Here is a 20,526-nt window from a genome sequence, read left to right on the forward strand (position 1 = left end):
CCCGTGTAACAATTTTATCAAGAAGTAATATAATTTTACTTTACTCCTTTACACAAGGGCTTTGAAATTTTAAAGCTATAAATTTAAAATGAAAAGTTATTATCTTGTTGTTAAGATGGCATTTCTAATGTATTCACATGTATTATGTACCTATATAAATTGGGTTAAAGTAATAATAATATTAGAGGTAGACGGTAATACCTAATTAGTAACCATCAGTATAAAGAACCAAAAAATGTTGTATGGACTAATGCCTTGGGTAATCAGTCAAAAAGTCTGAGGACCTAAAATATAATTTTTATTCCATAATATACTATATTATAGGTAAGTTTGACGCATTCGAATTTTCTTTAAATTTTATTGATATTATTACAATTTTTAAAAAAAATGTTCAGATAATATTCATAGGTATATAAACGAACCTATAGGTACTTATATAATAATAATTATAGCCACCCAAAGTGTAATAAATCAATGAATGAATTTTAAAAGTTTAATCACTGGTCAGTTCCTTGTAGTTCGTACCTACTGTGCATAAGCTATATAAGTCATTCTTATTGCATTTATTTTTATAATTATATTAATCGTTATTAAACTTATTGATCCGTGGACTGCGCGTATTGTTTGTTCATCTGCAGCAAACTTATGGTATCAGTGTGTGAATGTGTGATTTTCAATAAAAAAAATAAACGAAAAATAAACACACCCGGATCCATTTCTAGAAAGTATAAAGGGTTCCATTTGAAATAGGTTGGCCATAATGAATATGAATTTCATGTGTTTATTTTTCTCCGAATGTCGAAATGTATAGTACATTTTTCGTTCGGTGACAGTTACCTATGATAAATAAAAAAACACTATACCTATACCTACGTAAAACTATACATGAGGTATACACACCTTTTACAAACATGGATGTGTTATTATATTACTGTGTATTATGTCAGTGTAGTGTCTACCTATACGATAAAAGCTACCGTTCATGCGCAAAATAATAATGAGAATATAAAACCACCATGTGTACGATATCGCATTATATCTACCGCAGTTATATATTCATATATAGAGTATACATTGCATGGGCCTACACCCTATTAGCGCAATTATAGGTGGGGTTTTCACTCTTCAGAGGGCTTAGCACTGGAAAAATTCCACCCTTTGAGAAAATAAACGTTCGGTTGATACAATAAGAAAAGTAAATTAGTAAGCTGGTAGTTAGTAAAAGCAAAAAACAATTTATGGACTCATTATTCCAACAAACAATAATCATTATTTGTTGATTCATTGAATAAAATATTTATTTTAGTTGTGTGACAATATCAAGTAGGGTAGCTATATAATTTCCAAAGTACTTTTATTCAAATAGATCAATAGAACATGAAAATATTTCTTATATTATGTTATGTGACTTACAAAATGAGTTTATAGTTAGATATCTAATATTGAAATGCTCATCAGCCATTATACAATTAATTTTATATTTAAAAACTGATCACTAGCCTTAAAACGATATGAAATCTAACTTAACAATAGCTAACTTGGATACACATGGAACGAGTCGTCTACCTGCGGTGGATGTTGTTACTTTATATATTATTGAAGGCAGAACATTGGAACATTTCATTTATGAAATCACCATAGAAGTGTAAACATGTTTAAAATTTTAATTTATAAGTTATTCAAAATGTTTGATAATTGAACAATTTGCTGTTGAAATTCAAAAAAATAATTAGGTTTATATGAAACGAGCGTAAGTATCCGAAATTTGAATTATTAATATTTAGTTTCATATAATGCTACCTGTAGCTATAATTTAATGAATAATGGCACTTTTGGGAAGACGACAATTTTAAAGGTTATCATAATACTATTATCATATACGAGTTTATTAAAATTTACCTACTTAAACTTTAAAAGCAAAAACTCTTTATGAAACGAGACAAATTCGCGAATTTATGATTGCTGTGAGTAACTGCTCGATTACAATTAGTAAAAGTAAAACTTGGGTTACATAATATTATCTATAGGCTATAATTTCTGAATACAGAAAAATGTTCATAATTCATAGGAAACAAAAATAGTTTATATATTACAAAATAACACATTTTAAAAATTGCAATAATATTAAGTCTTAAAAATTGTTTTTCAAATAGTAAACTAGAATATATTGAGATTGGTTATAGGTATAATATTTTAAAAAACCTGAGAAATCACTCTACTATCGTATAGTCTGCAGGTATAGACGTCGACTGCCGACTGTAACTATTAAATTAGAATGAATGAAATTATTGAATACGCAAATTCTGAGTGGGGACAGTTGAATACTTTTATTATACATACAACCATACCCCCCCTACAAACAGCTAATAGCCATAGTTACCGGGCTTAAGATCAATAATAATAAAAAAAATAATATATTTTAGGTATTCATAGCTGCTATAACAAAAGTTATATATAAGCTATATTTGCTGATATGTTATAATATGATACAACATATTAACTTATATAACTTAAAATAATCTAAATATTTAGGAAATTTCATGATGTACAGTAAATACTAGTATATCTAAAGTCAAAAATTGTGAGTAGTCAAAATGATAAATATTTTTTTTAAATTACAACAAAACACTAAAATCGTCATTTTACATTTAAATATCTAATATTCGCAAAGAAAAGTAGGATTTTCGTAATAGTCTAACGCCAACCTCCAATTTTTTCAACATTTGAACTTGAAAGGTCCTTAAAAAGTTATTAAATGAAACTTTGTTTTGAGTTTTTATGCTTTTCGATAGAACGTAGAAAAATGCTGCTATAAAAACACTTCAGAGAGCTGTTATTTTTAGACATTTTTTAAAAAAAATGTTCCATGTTCCAATTCTATTTGGCAATTCCAACCCCTCTGAAAATAAACATCAAGGTATAGAATCATCTATTAAGTAACAAACTGCCTATTTTATAAAGTCGTGGTTTTATTAAACAAAAAGCATTTAATGTACAGTAAGTAACATCGAATCTGTTATCTATAGTGACATTTTGGACATTTGAAAATTAATTTGGAAGGATTTCCAAATGTACTTATTTGATAATTATATTGTCAATTAAGTTCAATCAATGTGACATCATGCCTTTAACAATCTACTGACTATTGGTACCAACCTAAATACCGACAAGTTAATACCCATTCTCTTTCGGTACGACTCAATTTAAAGTTTAAATGGAGACATCTTAACCAACATATTGGTTTGCCTACACATGGCAATAACCCGATTGAAACAGTCATATAAATGATGTAACAAGAGTTGTTATTATTATCCATTACTTAGACATTTTTAACCACAATTTACTCAAGAAATTATAAATTATTGTGCGACATTAAATTAGTTGGTTTTATTATCTTAATTAAAAATAACCTATTAAAGAAATAAAATAAACCTACTTAAATAATATAAAATTAGATACCATTTACATAATGTTTGACGAGTATTGTTTTTACAATTTTGAGTCTAGTCGAGTTCAAAATTTGAATAATCAATAAATTCCAAGTAGGTATTCGAAAAAAGAGTCGAGTAGGTACTGGGAATTGCTCGAGTATTTTAAATTGAACTAAAAATAAATTTTCTAAAAATTTTAAATTGTCTTTCATACAGTAATATAATTGATTCAATCTTGCCATAATTAATAACTCATAATATGATATTAAATTCTAAGCTTACAATACAAACCTTACCCTGACAACTACTTACGTGGACAAAACAAAACAAAAATTCAGTCAAATCGATGTAGGTAGCCAATCTCAAGTGAACATCTCTCTTACATTAAATTGATTTTTAGATTACTATATTCAATATTGGTTTATTATTATTTATTTTATTTACTATTTAGTAGGGAATAAAATATGAACAACTAAAAGCCAATAATAGTAAATAATATTAAATACTAAATAGTAAATACTGAATAACTACTAAATAGTCTAAATATATATAAACAAATTAAAAAACATATTTAAAAAATTAAATAAGTATAGGTAGCAGTATACTATTAAGTATTAAACTATATTAACGTTAATTGTTAAATTAATGTTGATCAACCCTGGTAAAACTGTAAGTCCCCAACAAAAATTTTAAGAAACCCGAATAGTGAATATTTATAATTTATATTATATTATTAAATTAATGAAGTATTAGAGTATAATTATTTGTACAACTTATAATACTCATAACTCTCTTTAAAATAAAATTTATATAAAAATCCCAAGAGACGCCTTCCATAATAATCTTACCTTTAATTTTAATAAGTGGTCGATTCACTCTAATTTTTAAGTTAACAGAGCCAAGCGTCATCTGCTGAACATAAAATTTGATATTTTAGGCTCTTGTAAGACGGATAAATTACATGCGGGTATAACGTCCTCCTAACAGTCCTGACTACCAAATCATTTTGCCAATTTTAGTGATTTGATCCAAATTTCGATCTCGGTCAAACTTGTAAGAATACCCTACGTATTATGTCTATAGTCTATATTTAAGTTCATAAATATTAAACGTTCTAGACTTCTAGTAAATTGTTCTATTTATGCAAATAACTTTAGGTATAATTTAATTTTATATTTCATCCTAAAATTTGACATCTTCACCTATAATTGAATTTTATCCACAAGCAATTATTGGGTACCTATTTTGGTATATTACGTCTTTATTTAATTTATGATTTACATATTAAATCTAAATTGTTCTCTGTATACACATTAAATACTGTTTATTATTTACATTTTTTCAATCGGCTATTATTGCACTTTAGTGATAAGTGGTTAAGTTACAATTTATAAATGTATTGTACATTATCAAAATAAATTAATATACTTATTAATCAACATTTTGGATATTAGGTAGACACCTACCTAATTAGTAATTATCATGTTATATTGTTATGTTTACAAGTCCAAAGACTTAGGTACCTACCTAACCATATTAATTACATATTGATATTGGTGATCTGATTTTCAACAATCGTAAATATTGTTAAACAACTGCGTTTATGTACCTACCTAATCAATCTGACTCATAATTGATTTTTTGTTATTCGTTGATAATAATATAATATATTATAATTAGGTATGCTTTATCTTTTTAGGTCATAAACTCGTAATAGCTTATCACTTTGTTATGAAATGACCGAAATGTAATCAACTTACATAGAAATTATTATAGTAGGCTAGGAGCCTAGGAGGACCTACCTATGTATTATGTACAAAATATATTAATCACTCGTCCACACTAGCAGCAGGCAGTGTCCCTATGTTTTTCTTGTTCTGTGATACAATATGTAAGTTCATTAAATTATTTAATTACTTAATAAAATGTTTATAATTTCCAATATATCGTTGTCTTGGATAATATATAAATTAATACAAATATTAAATATAATATTATAAAGTAGGTGGTATTACATGAATAATAACTTGTAAAATAATGTAACCTGATTTATAATTTTAAATACCTATAATATATCTAGATTCTAGGTGGCTATGAATAAGTATTGTGTGTGATTATTTTAAAAGTTAGCGTTCAATACTTCTAAAAATAATAGGTTTTTTCAAAATGTACGGACTTTTATATTACCTATCATTTATGTGTCATCATGTGAAAAACACTACAAACATTGGGTCTTAAAATTGTTACATAATTTTTTTAATTCACGACCTGAAGCAGAATATTATGTTAAAGAAAAATGACAAAGCATAAAATAAAAACTAAATATTTGATAGGTCTATACTTCAATATTATTATTAGAAAAATATTCTGCTGAAAATGAAAAAAAAAATGAAAATTAGAATTTAATTTATCCTGAATCAAAAAAAAAAAAAAATTGAAATAACAAGGGCTCCTTGCTGTTAAATCAATCTTTCTGTAAATTGAATTACAATTTATTAATTGAGGAACTTATCTTTGTATTTTAATGTGTAAAATGTTTTAAGTGTATGTTTTGTTCAAAGGGTAATTTTGTATACAAGTTCTATTATAAGAGCTAATAGTTTTCGAACCATTACAAATTGTTTATTAAGGAAAAAATTATCAACATCAGTTAATATGACATCAAAAATAACAGAGAAATTCAAGTTACCGTCTCGCCATGAAGCAGGTGTATACAATGTATGGTAAGTGTTTGTGACCAATGTTTGTGATGAAAACAATACACTGGGTGCTTATATCAGCTTTTTTTTGCTTATTGTACTTATTATACAGTGTATTGGTCTACATTTAAATATAATTAGGAATAAATAATATGAAGAACTAACAAAAGTGGCCTGCAAAGTAAAAGCTAAATTAAAAAAAAATTATTTTTAAACTTTTAAACTTAATTCAGTAACTATTTTCTTACTTATTGCTTAATTTTATCTAATTACTTATTACTTACTATTTTATTTACTACTTGATCATCAACATAACAAACTCAAGTTAGTTTTGTCAAAAACTTGCAGACCAATTAAACCTACTTTTCAAAAGTCAGTGTGACTACTAATAATGAGTTTAAAAGAAAATTAATTAAACAGTGTAATATTTTAGTAACTTTATAAATAAATTCTTAGTTACACACTAAACACTAAAGATGTACCTAATTTTAACTAAACAAAAACAATTTTATTTTACATGAGAATAAGTTATACTGAAAATATAATTTTTAATATAAATTATTTTATTGAATTAAAGAATCATTTATTTATATAGTTATCAATTTCAATAAATTTAATGTCATACTTAAGAATCTATAGTAAAACGTTAATGTTTTATGTTAAAGTAAAGTAATGACCTATATAGGTACTTAATTTTTTCTTATTCTATTCATAATATAACAGTTAAGTTACGTTATCATAATTGCAGATGGGTATACTATGTATAAAGATTATTACCGATACAACCTCTACATTTTTCATACATCAAATATATTGTATTAAGTTAAATTTCTTTTTAAAGGATTGAATTTACTCAATTAGCTGTAACTACAAAATGTTTAAATTTGGGACAAGGATTTCCAGATTATGACCCACCATCACGGTTTTCAAATTTCTTAGCTGAGGTGGCTACTGAAAAGAATTCATATTTCAATCAATACACTCGTGGATTTGTAATATTATATTCGTTTTTAAAAAATAACATACATTCTTAACAAATAGAATCATTTTTTTTAAATTCTAGGGACATTTACGTTTAGTGAGAGCTTTATCTAACTTATATTCTCAATTGATTAACCGAAAAATTGATCCCGTAAATGAAATATTGGTCACTGTTGGTGCATACGAAGCTCTTTATTGTGCCATACAGAGTAATATAGAAGAAGGAGATGAAGCAATTATCATAGAACCTTTTTACGATTGTTATGAGCCCATAGTACGTACTGCTGGAGGCACTCCTAGATTTATACCTTTGAGAAATGTAAGTATATAATAAACATATTACAAATAGTTGATTATTTACAACCAATAATTTGAACACTTTGTATTATATTTAAAGACGAGGCCCAATGCATCATTGCCAAAAGCAAGTGATTGGAAGCTTGACCCTGAAGAACTGGCATCATTATTCAGTTCCAAAACCAAACTCATCATCATAAATACACCACATAATCCATTGGGAAAAGTATTTGATTACGACGAGTTAACAATGATTGCAGATTTGGCCAAAAAACATAATGTTCTAGTTATTTCTGATGAAGTATATGAGTGGTTGGTGTATGAACCAACTAAACACATTAGAATGGGTAATTTAATTTTGTGTAATAAACCTATTTTTTATAAGATTGTAAAAATATTCATTATGCTTATAATATGATACATAGGTAATATATATACTATATATTAGATGCTGAATATTATTATATTTCATACACACAAAGACTTTTCAAATGTAATGTTTTTAGTTAAAATGAATTTAATCTACTGTAGTACTAGTAAATTAGGTACTTTAATCACAATAACATCATTAAATACCTATACTAAATTACTAAATAGGTACTAAGTAATATTATAGGCAGACACATCATCTTCACTCAGATTCATTTTTTGTCTACAATGATTTTATATCATTGAATTCAAATTTAACACCATCCATTACAGTGACCCACCTCTAACCTACTGTACAGCAGAGAGACATCCACTTAACTGGTTTTTTTACAATTAAAATTGTTTTAATCTTTTCTTCATTATCTACATACTATTTCATGAAATTTCTAATTAGGTGACTTATGAATTACGTATATTGTAGGTAACATTTTGCAACACACCATTTTTTTAAATTAAAAAATAATGCAAATTAATTTTTGTTATCAGCTACATTACCTGACATGTGGGAAAGAACAATTACAATTGGATCTGCTGGCAAAACATTCAGTATGACTGGTTGGAAACTTGGATGGGCATATGGCCCGGCTAATTTTATAAAAAATCTATGTGTTGTTCATCAGACTGCAATATATACATGTGCAACAACAGTCCAGGAAGCTACTGCAAGAGGATTTGAACACGAAATCAATGCCCTCGATACACCAGAGAGTTATTTTCAAAGTTTGTCAAAAGAGTTAAAACCAAAAATGCAATATCTCTTTAAAATGTTACAAGACAATGGCCTTCAACCAATTATGCCTGATGGAGGATATTTTATGATTTCAAACTGGACAAACTTTGGTTGGTATATAGATATATAGTAATTTATGATAATGGTCTACCTTATGTATATTATGTTAACTATTTATTTTTATCTAATTTACCTTTTATTTTTTAGAAAATAAATTAGATTTAAGTTCGGAAACTGATAAATACAAGGACTTTAGATTTGTAAAGTGGCTCTCTAAGAATGTCAAACTTCAAGGAATACCGTTTTCAGCATTTTACTCAGAACCTCATAAAACTATGGCTGAAAATTATCTCCGATTTTGTTTTTTTAAAGTAATTTTTAAGCTTGGTTTTTCTTTGTTTTTGTAAAATTTAAAACAAATCTATTTTATTCAACAGAAAGATGAAACTTTGAACAAAGCAGAAGGCATTTTAACAACATGGACGCACGATCTATCAGAACAAAAGTCTAAACTCTAAAATATTTTGTTAAAATTATTATAATAAAAAAGATTAACTATCACATTTTATACTTGAGAAAAATTCTTAATTTCATACACTAGTAAATTATCCTATTTGCAGAGTACATCTGTTAAAATGAATGGGTAGAATAAGTACCTATTCATTTTTATTAGGGTTTTTATTATTTTATTCTTATAACTTAAGCATAGTATTTAATTACAATAACTAAGCAAAAATCAAGGATATCTTATTTACATAGTTTTGGCAACTGTCATAGTAATGTTTGTTCATATAATCATATTTTTAGTTGCAATAACAATTATTTATAGTTTGTATAATTAAATACATTTAACTAAACCTGAATGATAATAACATTTAATGGTCTAAATAAATAGCTGTAAACTTTAAATTGTTGGGTTATATGAACTCTAGGTTAGGTATAGCCGTGTAGCCGTGTAGGTATCTACTTCTATATACATAGACTGACTTTTATCATTAAATTAAAATTTAATACAGCCACTACAGTTACTAACTCAATGACAAGGTACATTTGACACCTACTGGCTACCTACATGAGTAGGTAGTACATAAATGTTCTGGGTGGCTACCTATACCTTTCCACTTTTAAATAATTCGATTTATCAAAATACAGTATGGTAACTGTTTTGTAAATAAAAATTTATATTTTTTTTTCAGCCCCCTTGTTTTCTAATTTAATAGTAGGTTAGGTACTAACTTGGGAAGTACCTAATTATAAAATTTATATTTTCATAATTTTGTTTATCAAATCTAATATTTATTTAATGTGAGTGTATTTTTATTTTTGAATCAAAACTATCTACATATATATTTTAATTTATTTTATGGTTAGTAGGTACAATTATTGTTATACTTTGAGTTAAAAAACACAATAACTTGTGATGGATTATTTACTAACAAGATTATTAGGTGTTAATAATAACAATAATAATAGTAATAATTTCCTAATGGTATCACTAATTTATGTAAAATTCAAATTAAATTTAGTTCAAGTTAAAAATGATCTACTTCAGAACAAAAATAAAAATGTCAATAGTTACCGATGTAAAGGTTACTAACCTTACATGAATAAAGAAAACGGTCGTGAAATATTTTTTAAAATAAAACCGGTTTTCATAAGCAGTCTCATTATTTAATAGCCAGACCTCATAACAACCATGATTATACATTATTTATTTTAAAAATTTCATAAATCGTTATCATAAATGTATAAAGAAATATTAGTTATCTTTAATTATTTTTGTTGTACAATTCATGTTAATCCAAGGTTTGTATAATAAATAGGCAAAAATGGGTTACATTGAATTGTATTTTTGAATTTAAAATGAAAATGAAATTGGGTTTATCATATTAAATTTATTTATTTGATTAATATGAAGAATGATCTAAAATATTATGGTGTTTGTACATATTTAATTGTGTAGGCATGGGGGGAGAGATCCCCTCTCCAACCAACTACTTACACTATACTTTACTTGTAATGTACCTAGTGCTATAAACCATTAGCAGCACCCTGGGCCCCAAGTACCAATGTCAATCACTTTCTTACATTTAACTCTTATTGTTATTAACTCTTTACTAAATATAATAAGCAAAAAACAAAATATATACAGGCCCCTCTTAATTAATTTTACACCCGGGACCAAAAATAGATGTCTTAACAGTATCTATGATGGTATATATTAATATGTAGGTAATTAATATAATATGGTGTGTTACACATGTGGAATCACAGATATATTATTTGTATCCAGACTACTGCAGTGTGTATGGTATGGACTATGGAGTTTGCTGGTTGGCCATCATACTAAAACCGAATCAAGAGCTTATTTACAAATACACTTTTGAATTTACCAATCAATGTTAATATCTAGTCTCTCACTGTCTCTCTCGTCTAACAAACCAATCATTAAAATAAATTACCTACTACCTATGTTAGTAATGTAAAATTCTAAGTACAACTAAAAATTAACTATCGTGAAACCATGACAGAAAAAAACCAATTGTTTTCCATTTTCAATTGCTTGAAAAAACAAAAACTAAATTTTGTATGTTCAACTTGAAATAAAATTATAATATCCATTTTTGTAATATTTATCAACTGTATTTTATATAAACAAAAAGCTACGGAGATTGAAAAATGGTTAAATCTTACATTGTTCAAGCAAAATATCAATACTCGTGCGATGAAAATGTTTTATCTGAGATTGAACAGTCATTGAATTAGTATCTATCTACCTTTATCTAAAATAAGAAAATATTGTAGTAAGTAACTCTTTATGATTTAAACTATTAACTACTTAATATTTAATATTTAATATGCTACTTAACAACTTTATTTCCAACTTTTGAAATCGACAATACTTATAATTATAAGAGTTTTTTCTCATTGTTAGAGATTGAAAATAACAATTAAAATTATTATATTTAATGATAACAATGCTTAATTTTTAATTGTTCAGATTACTACTTCTACTGTATAGAATTTTGAATTGATGCTTCTCATATAATATAACAGCATTAATTGCATGATATTTCTAATTTTGTAGTTGATAGTGCTTTTAATCTTTCTGAATTTTCCAAATGTTTGAAATTGGCTTGGTTTTTCACTTGACTATGATTTTCCACAAAAAAATTCATGGAGCTTTTCTCATTATAGTTTTAATTATATTTTAGAATTTGTGCGTAGCGATGAATGTATCTTATTTTCAACGATCTGTATATATTTTTTTCTACCCTGAACCAAAAAAAGTTTACCGTAAAGCAACATTAATTTTTTATGAGCATTTGGATTAAAAATATTAATGATATTTGATATTCAGCGGTAAATAACGAATTCCAATTAATCAATTTTTTATATCTTGTTGTAATTCAAAAACAAATGTTCATAAATACTTGAAACTTTCCCCTTATGTTTATAATAGCATTTTCCATACATATTTTGATTATTATTGAGCTATTTATAGCATTGAGACAGTTTTGAAATTTAGTAAATTTTTTAAAAATTATTGTCGATAAAAACTTTTTCACTTACGAAAAAAGCTTAAATATTTAATACAAGGGTGCTCATAATATGCTTTAAAAGCAGTTCAAAAGTATTAACGACATATAGGCCAATTACTTATATGTTCATTTAAGTTCAAATTTTGAAAAAATTCATCCAAATCCCGAAAAACACTTTTTTTTGACCTTTTATTAATAATTACGACAATTGATAACATAGTGATAACCCTAAGTAGTTGGTAGTTATCTGTTGAACGTTATGTTATGTGCCGTTTCATTATTTATTTTCAGTACCTAGGTATCTAATAAAAAAAAAAAATGTGTATATGTAATATTATCTATTTATGAATATATTTTAACCGAGTAGTATGTGTTATGTTGATTTGATTTAAAGCTTTAAGCTACCAGCGGAGTAGTTGCATGTTTAGCTCGTGACCCTCAGATGTGATTTGGTAATTACACAATTTTTGTTTGCGATGTAAACAAGTTAAAAAATTCTTTAAGAATATTTGAGTGTAATTATGTTTAAACGAATTTAGTGCCTCATCATTTTATAACTTAATTGAACGCCGTTCGAAGTATAATCATTAACGGGTAATAATTTGTTCGTTAGGATCACAAGACCATATTAATTCGTTGCATCAGCTATTAACTATGAACCAAGTCTAGTTGCGAATGCGTTATCAACACGACAATATGATAACATTATTGTTAAAACTCATATAACGAATTGACATTTGCCGGTAATAAATAATAATTATTATTAATAATCTCGCTGTCGTCCTTTTTCTATATCGTATTTATTTTATCTGAAACAAAACAACCGTCATTATTATTATTTTTTCCTAATGAAATTATAACATTTTATTATCCACACTTAACGTCTCGTACTTCGGCTTCATAATATTTTTTCATGATAATTACAACTATAATTAATATTAAATTTATTTGTGCATTATCTATTACTATAATTACAAGCCACTTGAATTAAAAAAAAATATTTCAGTATCTAGTGTTAATATGTAAGTTCATTAAACATATAGTTGTCTTAATAAACATGGTGTTTAAATTACATTAGAAAAAAAATAGGTCAATATTTTATTAAACCAAACATATTAAATTTGATATTTATAGCTGTTTTCATATTATCAGTTACAATTATTGTTATGGATTTAATTAACTACAGACTATCTCAGTCATAATGCAAGAATAACGGGCGTTCAGTCACATATAACTAGTGGTTAATACTAATTTATTTAAGTTGCATAGTTCTTATTCCGCGGCGTCGTCGGTTAAAACAGGAAAAAAAAAAAAAGTTGCATAGTTCTTATTCCGCGGCGGTCGTGGGTTAAAACAGGAAAAAAAAAAAAAGTTGCATAGTTCTTAACTATTTATTGAGTAGGTACCACCCATCTACTATATACTTATATTATAACCAATGAACAATTTTTTGTAGTTAACACAAAGATACCTACTGCCTAAAGTATTTGTATTCCTATACTTATGGTAGTTACATATTACAGTCTTGAAATACCTAGTTTTAGCTTATAATATATACTGTTGTTTTTTGTTTAGGATAATATTGTACAATAATATAAGAAGAACTGAGTTTATACGAATAAGTTCAAATTTTTTTTCAAAAAGAAATTTATACATCTCATCAGTCAATAATAATCAAAAGAAAATGGAAAAGTTCAAGTTGGCATCTAGATATGAATCTGGCCAATTCAATGTTTGGTAAGTGTTTTATTTGTTACCCACTAAAAATTAAATCATGATGAGATGAGATTATTTTTAAATTATATTAATACGTTTTCAATGTTTGAAATTATATAATGTAGTTAGTTGGGTACATCTCAAATTCTGAGTATTTGCACAAAATTATCCAACTATATTAAAATGTTTGTAATTTGTTTGGTTTTGTATTTAATACATTTATTTAATGTGAGAATTTTTATTTTTAATCAAAACTAAAGGTATTTTCTATTTTATTGTTAGTACCCTTATTTTTCTACTTTAAGTTAAAATATTAATTTTAACCAAAATTCTAAAAACATTTAAATTAAATTAACTACTACAGAAAAAAAAAAAACAAACCCATATTTAACATAAATAAAGTTGCTTAGAATTGTAGTCACTGTTATTTAGTTATAATTTAGGGAGCTTATCTAATATTAACAAATAATATGGAATGATACATGATTTATGTTTTGGTATAAATATTTACTACTTTCTGATATCAAATATCAAAAATCTGAGTTATGTTATTGATTTTGAACTTTTAAATTAGGATACTAAGTATAAATTCTTAATCGCATATAGTTAGACATTTTCCCCTTCCCCCTTATCATCAGTGGCCGAGTATGGAATGTTGTCGGGTTAGTTTTGTTCCTCCAACATAATATGTGCCATTAAAAATTACAATTTAGCCATGATTTGTGCTGATACGTAAATAATTTTAATGTATCTTAATCCAACTTAGAGTGACATGTTGCATGTTGCATAATGTATCAGTGTATAATATAAACTGTACAACAGATATGTAATACTAGTATAATTGTATTCGATATTATTATTATTATTATTTTATAAATTATGTAAAATAACATTAAAATTGATACATAAAAATCTTTCATGGTTATAATACCTTAAGTTTAGATAACAGCTGTTGTCATAGTATAATATTGTGTTTTTAATTAATATTTTTATCATAAAAAGGCAGGTCCTGTTCGTTTTTTAATTACCCATCATTCACGGTGACACGGTCTAGCCACTGAAATAGGTAATAAAAGGTTGACAAATTGAGTAATATACTCTATGGTGTGTGAAAAATTGTTTGTGTTTCGTGGAACCCTAATGTCTAATCCAACTAGACTACAAATTTTCTAAATACAAAAAGGAAAATCAATTCTCTAAACTCTCAAGTCTAAATGATACTTTTATGATGCTGTTAATGACTTTTCTTTATTAAACTTAGTTTAAAAAAAAATTTTCATTCAAAAATATTCTAAATAACAAACATTGAAAAAACATAATTTTCTCAATAATCTCATACATCTGGCGGAACCCTTAACATAGTCCCACAGAACCCTAAGGTTCCGCGGAACACACTTTAGGAAACGCTGATCTAGGCAACTCTTATAACCAGGGCTCGTAAGTTCATGCATTTGCATGTTTTTTTTGCTACACAGAAAAATATGCTAACTGAGATACAAATCCGTTTCATAACAATAGTAATAATAATATGAAGTTTAATAATGCATGTTTTTGCATGTTTTAGGTGTAAAGGCATATTTGGCATATAATCGTTTTTTTAGAGTTTATAGCCCATTATATTATTTCATAAAAAAATTGTTTAGAAAAATATTTGAAATGTTTCTTGTTTCTTATTTACTTTCCCGTTTACTGAATGATAGTGTTTTGATTTATTTTTATTTTCGTGTGACTACTTACTTTTCTAGTATTTCCCTATTTAGATTTTATGCGTTTTACTAAGTACCGCGGAAACAATTTTATAGCTACCACTACCATCCTCCGCCGTGTATAGTCCCTCGTCAAAACGATACCTGTACAAGTGTACAAGCATGTAGACCTTTACAATGTTTCTTACCAATCCGCATTTACAATTTTGTACACTGGTACAGTATAGTTTTCTTGCACACGCCAGTTGCTGAGTTGTTTAACTGTACGAGTCTTGAAAATGTCAAATAATTAATATTTCATTCCAAATATTTTCATTGTAGGTGCAGGATAATGGTGTACAAAAATTAGACAAAAAATGACTACCTAATAAAAATAAATAAAGATGACAAATCCATATGATTATATGAACTTCACAAGTATTCATTTTATTAATTTTGATTGTTAAATATATAAAAATTAAAAGGAATAAAATACTTTTAAAATTAATGGATATATTCTTATTAATTTAAAATTTGCTCATAAATATTTTACATAATGCATATTTTGAGTGCATAATTTAAAAATGTAAGGGCATTTAAATGCATATTTTCGAACTTTTTATTGCATATTTTTCCAATTTTTAGTGCATGAATGCATGCTTATTTGCGCTTTTTTGGTGCATGAACTTACGAGCCCACATATTACATATATATATATATATATTTGTTTTATTTAATATAATATGATATGTTGATTGTTTTCTTTAATAATATTTATTGCATTATTTTATGTAAATACATTTTTTTTCCATGCATATTTACTCAAATATATGAGCTTGGGTTGAAATTCTCTCAAACCAAGTTTTCATAGAGTATCTGGGTAATAGGTAATATTATATTAAATATCTTTCCACTAGTAAAACTCCGATTATCCGAACGCCAATCAACTGGGCAAAAAAAAATATGGTCTTTTAATAATTCATAAATCATAATTAATCGTTGCCATGAATCGTAATTGTATTTTGCCATTCCGTTATCAGTTAAATATTATAATGAAATTATCTGTTTATTGTTACAAATTAACAATTATATTTCATACAAATAAATAATAAATACATACAATATGTTCATACAATTACAATACAAATTGTGATGTGTCATATGTCAATCATCTGGTTTTTTCCTTATTTGGACCACCCTTAATATTAATTAGTCCGGATAATCAGAGTTCTACTGTTAATTTTTTAACATTGCCACCCCCCCCCCCAAAAAAAAAAAAATTTGTTATTTATGTTTATGATAGTAAATATAACATTTTGTAAAAGGACAATTGGAATTGAAATAAAAATATAATTGGGGCTAATAAGTTTGCCGAATGGATTGTTTATTATTATGGTCCGGTTAAAACTTTTGTCCTTCTTCTCAAAAACTCAAATGACTTCACTCATCACTGTATATGGTCAACTGAACATAGCAACTATATTGTGATAGGGGATTTTAAAAACTTAAATTTTTTATCATGTTACTTAATTCTACAGAAAATGTTGAGTTAATAGGATACGTTTATAATATATAGTTTAAACGTGTACAAATAAATGTTGACTTTCATTCTTAAAAATAATACAGTTGTTCACAATGAAGTATTTTCTCTTAAAGTGGATGTATAGAAGTATAAACACTTTGTTTATAAATTGATTGAAATATATATACCAGTTGTGAGTGCCATCAGAAACACTGACTATCTGTTTAGGACTCATAATTCTCATATTTCTATATGAAAAAAGCTATCAAATTTAAACATCATAATAGTATTCACATTTCACTTTATTGTAATCTCTTACAGTCTTGTTGTTATTCATAAACCTACAACCATAAAAGTTATTTGGAACATAGCTGATAGATATAATATATTTGTTGATCTCTTTATGTAACAAATTGTGTTCAAATTGATAATTGTTTTTTTTTTTTTAAATTTAAATATTAATTTAGGAAGTATATTATATAATATACACCCATAAACTTATATCGTAACATAATGAATAATTTGGTCCATGCTTTTGATTTGCTTCTCCTATACTATGTTATTATAATTTAATATTCTAATTTAAAACATCAAATTTTTTTACCTAATTCAGATTTTTGATTTTTATCCAAAAATGTAGGAAATATTTATACTAGCATATTAATGATATTCTTTCTGAAAGATTATCACCTCAACCAGGTGATCCATAAAATCTAATTTAACTAAGTATTAACAAATTCTTGTTATTTCAAAAACAATTACATTTTTTGGAAATATTTAATTATTTAAAGTTTAAATAAGCTGAGTGCAGTAGTACATAAGTACCAGTATCACTCACTAATATTATTATAATTAGATTATATTGATTAAATAATGAGTTTTATTTAATCTATTTTTGTTGTATAGGATTGAATATAACAATTTGGCTATGATTACCAAGCCTTTGAATTTGGGTCAAGGATTTCCAGATTATGAACCGCCATCAAGGTTTTCAAATTTCTTAGCAGAAGTGGCTTCCGAAAAGAATTTATATTCTCATCAATATACACGTGGTTTGGTAATACAACAGTAAAAAAAAATATAGTAATTTTTCAAAGCAAACATTTTTATATATTTTTTCAATTACTAGGGTCATGTACGCTTGGTGAATGCATTGTCAAAACTATATTCAAACCTAATTAACCGAAAAATTGATCCACTGAATGAAATATTGATTACTGTTGGAGCATATGAAGCTCTTTTTTGTACTATACAGAGTAACATAGAGGTAGGCGATGAAGCAATTGTTATTGAACCATTTTTTGATTGCTACGAACCATTAATACGTATAGCTGGAGGAACTCCCAGATTCATAGCATTAAAGAATGTAAGAATATTTGTATAACAATTTATTATACATCACAATAAGTTACAAAAACAATAATAACATGTTGTTACTTTTGAAGACTAAGCCTAACAGTTCGGAATCACATTCGAGTGATTGGAAACTTGACCCTGAGGAACTTGCATCACTATTCAACTCTAAAACCAAACTAATTATCATAAACACACCACATAATCCACTGGGAAAAGTATTTGATTATGACGAGTTAATGATGATTGCAGATTTAGCCAAAAAACATAATGTTCTCGTTATTTCTGACGAGGTATATGAGTGGTTGGTGTACGAGCCAGCAAAGCACATAAGAATGGGTGATTAATTTTTTTAGTATTATTCTTTGAGCAGTCATAAAGTCATTAATATTTAAGAATATAAATGAAAATACCTATAATATCAATTTAGAATATTAATTCTTGTTATCAATTTAACCAACTGTAGGACCAGTAAATTACTTTAATCACAATAACATCATCAAATATACTAAATTACTAAGTAATATTTTAGGCGGACCCACCATTTTCACTCAGAATCGTTTTTGAATTAAAATTTAACACCTTCCATTACAATGACCCACTTGTGACCTATTGTACAGCAGAGGGACATCCACTTGCATTTTTACAATTAAAATTGTTTTAATCTTTTTTATTATCTACACACCATTCCATGAAATGTCTGGTTTGGTGACTTATCAATTATATGCTTTATTTTGTAAAATAATTTTTTTTAGATTTTAAATAATCCAAATAATTTTTGTTTTCAGCTACACTTCCTGACATGTGGGAAAGAACAATTACAATTGGGTCTGCTGGAAAAACATTTAGTATGACTGGCTGGAAACTTGGATGGGCATATGGTCCGGCTAATCTTATAAAAAATTTAGTTGTTGTTCATCAGACTGCAATTTATACATGCGCAACACCAGTTCAGGAAGCTACTGCAAGAGGATTTGAACACGAAATCAGTGTCCTAAATACACCGGAGAGTTATTTTCAAAATATATCTAAAGAGTTAAAACCAAAAATGCATTTTCTGTCCAATGTATTAAAAGAAACTGGGTTCAAACCTATTATCCCGGATGGCGGATATTTTATAATTTCAAATTGGGCAATGTTTGGTTTGTAAAGACATATTTTTAATAATAAAATCTTATAATAAACAATTGTTTATATTTGTTTATTCAGAAAATAAAATAGATTTAAGTCTGGAGACTGATAAATACAAAGACTTGCAGTTTACAAAATGGCTTTCCAAAAATGTCAAACTTCAAAGTATACCATTTTCAATCTTTTTCTCTGAAAAGAGTAAACCAATGGCTGAAGACTATATGCGACTTTGTTTCTTTAAAGTAATGTTTTTAAATAATTCCTTCATTTAAGTATACTATTAAGCTTAAACTTTTTTAATTTACAGAAAGATGAAACTTTAAAGGAAGCTGAAAAAATTTTAACTACATGGACAAGCAAATTATCTTGAACACCTGATAGCTTACTAAGCTTTAAAATTGTTTATGGCAATAATCAATTAATTTTAGTATAGGAATTATTCTTCCATAAAATTAATAAGCCTAGAAATTTTTTAATTTCATAAAATTTTTATTTTTAAATTTCATTTTATTAAATATAATAATAAACATAATTAATGAAAATGTTTTTTCATAAATTAATTAAAATTATGCAATATGTTCATTTTAGGGTTTTGATGGTAAACTATAATATATGATATGAAAAATAGTAGTAAATAGATTTAATATTTACAGCTGTGGCATTATAATATAATGCCGCTGTTATTTTCTCCAAGTGTGTAAGGTAGAGAGACCGCCACACGGATTAATGATTGTCGATTCACGACTCATAAATACAACAAATTAATGATTTAAAATCACTTAAAAATAATAATAAAATTTACTGTATCCTCCTAATCCTGCATGGTGCTGCCCATGACAAATTAAATAAAGACACTGCATTTTTGCTGTCTTAAACTCTATTAAATGTAAACTATACATATTTTAAACATATTCATTTGGGCTGTTTGGACAAAATATAAAATACAGGTCTAAAATTATATACAATTATAATAACTATTTTATTTTATGTAACCAATAATAACCCTATAT

General features: G+C 26.4%; 2 protein-coding genes across 4 annotated transcripts; both read left to right on the top strand.

The window, feature by feature from the left end:
* The first annotated feature begins 5,195 nt into the window (after window positions 1-5,195).
* On the top strand, window positions 5,196-9,148 carry LOC111035778 (kynurenine--oxoglutarate transaminase 3-like). 2 transcript variants are annotated; one of them, XM_022317546.1, is made up of 8 exons: window positions 5,196-5,322; window positions 5,993-6,154; window positions 6,972-7,122; window positions 7,194-7,430; window positions 7,509-7,755; window positions 8,324-8,677; window positions 8,775-8,938; window positions 9,005-9,148. In XM_022317546.1, coding segments are annotated over exons 1-8 (1,398 nt in total). In that variant the 5' UTR covers window positions 5,196-5,320; the 3' UTR covers window positions 9,086-9,148. The 2 variants fall into 2 exon arrangements, with proteins under 2 accessions (XP_022173238.1, XP_022173239.1); XM_022317547.1 differs by having other exon boundaries at window positions 5,197-5,322; window positions 6,062-6,154.
* A 4,271-nt stretch (window positions 9,149-13,419) lies between these two features.
* Window positions 13,420-20,151, top strand: LOC111035780 (kynurenine--oxoglutarate transaminase 3-like). 2 transcript variants are annotated; one of them, XM_022317551.1, is made up of 8 exons: window positions 13,420-13,507; window positions 13,685-13,846; window positions 17,939-18,089; window positions 18,162-18,398; window positions 18,478-18,724; window positions 19,174-19,527; window positions 19,595-19,758; window positions 19,824-20,151. In XM_022317551.1, exons 2-8 carry the CDS (start codon window positions 13,794-13,796, stop codon window positions 19,884-19,886), a joined length of 1,269 nt encoding a protein of 422 aa, XP_022173243.1. In that variant the 5' UTR covers window positions 13,420-13,507; window positions 13,685-13,793; the 3' UTR covers window positions 19,887-20,151. The 2 variants fall into 2 exon arrangements, with proteins under 2 accessions (XP_022173243.1, XP_022173244.1); XM_022317552.1 differs by having other exon boundaries at window positions 13,485-13,615.
* Window positions 20,152-20,526: the final 375 nt, after the last annotated feature.

The sequence above is a fragment of the Myzus persicae genome, unplaced genomic scaffold (genome assembly GCF_001856785.1).
Source record: "Myzus persicae strain clone G006 unplaced genomic scaffold, MPER_G0061.0, whole genome shotgun sequence".
NCBI lineage: Eukaryota > Metazoa > Arthropoda > Insecta > Hemiptera > Aphididae > Myzus > Myzus persicae.

What these genes read in the sequence shown, in the direction of transcription:
- LOC111035778 (XM_022317546.1), top strand. An exon ending in GCAGGTGTATACAATGTATG is followed by an intron (nt 6,155 to 6,971) that starts GTAAGTGTTTGT and finishes TTCTTTTTAAAG; the next exon opens with GATTGAATTTACTCAATTAG. An exon ending in ATCAATACACTCGTGGATTT is followed by an intron (nt 7,123 to 7,193) that starts GTAATATTATAT and finishes TTTAAATTCTAG; the next exon opens with GGACATTTACGTTTAGTGAG.
- LOC111035780 (XM_022317551.1), top strand. Translation starts at nt 13,794, where the DNA reads ATGGAAAAGTTCAAGTTGGCATCTAGATATGAATCTGGCCAATTCAAT. An exon ending in GATTCATAGCATTAAAGAAT is followed by an intron (nt 18,399 to 18,477) that starts GTAAGAATATTT and finishes TTACTTTTGAAG; the next exon opens with ACTAAGCCTAACAGTTCGGA. An exon ending in TGCGACTTTGTTTCTTTAAA is followed by an intron (nt 19,759 to 19,823) that starts GTAATGTTTTTA and finishes TTTAATTTACAG; the next exon opens with AAAGATGAAACTTTAAAGGA.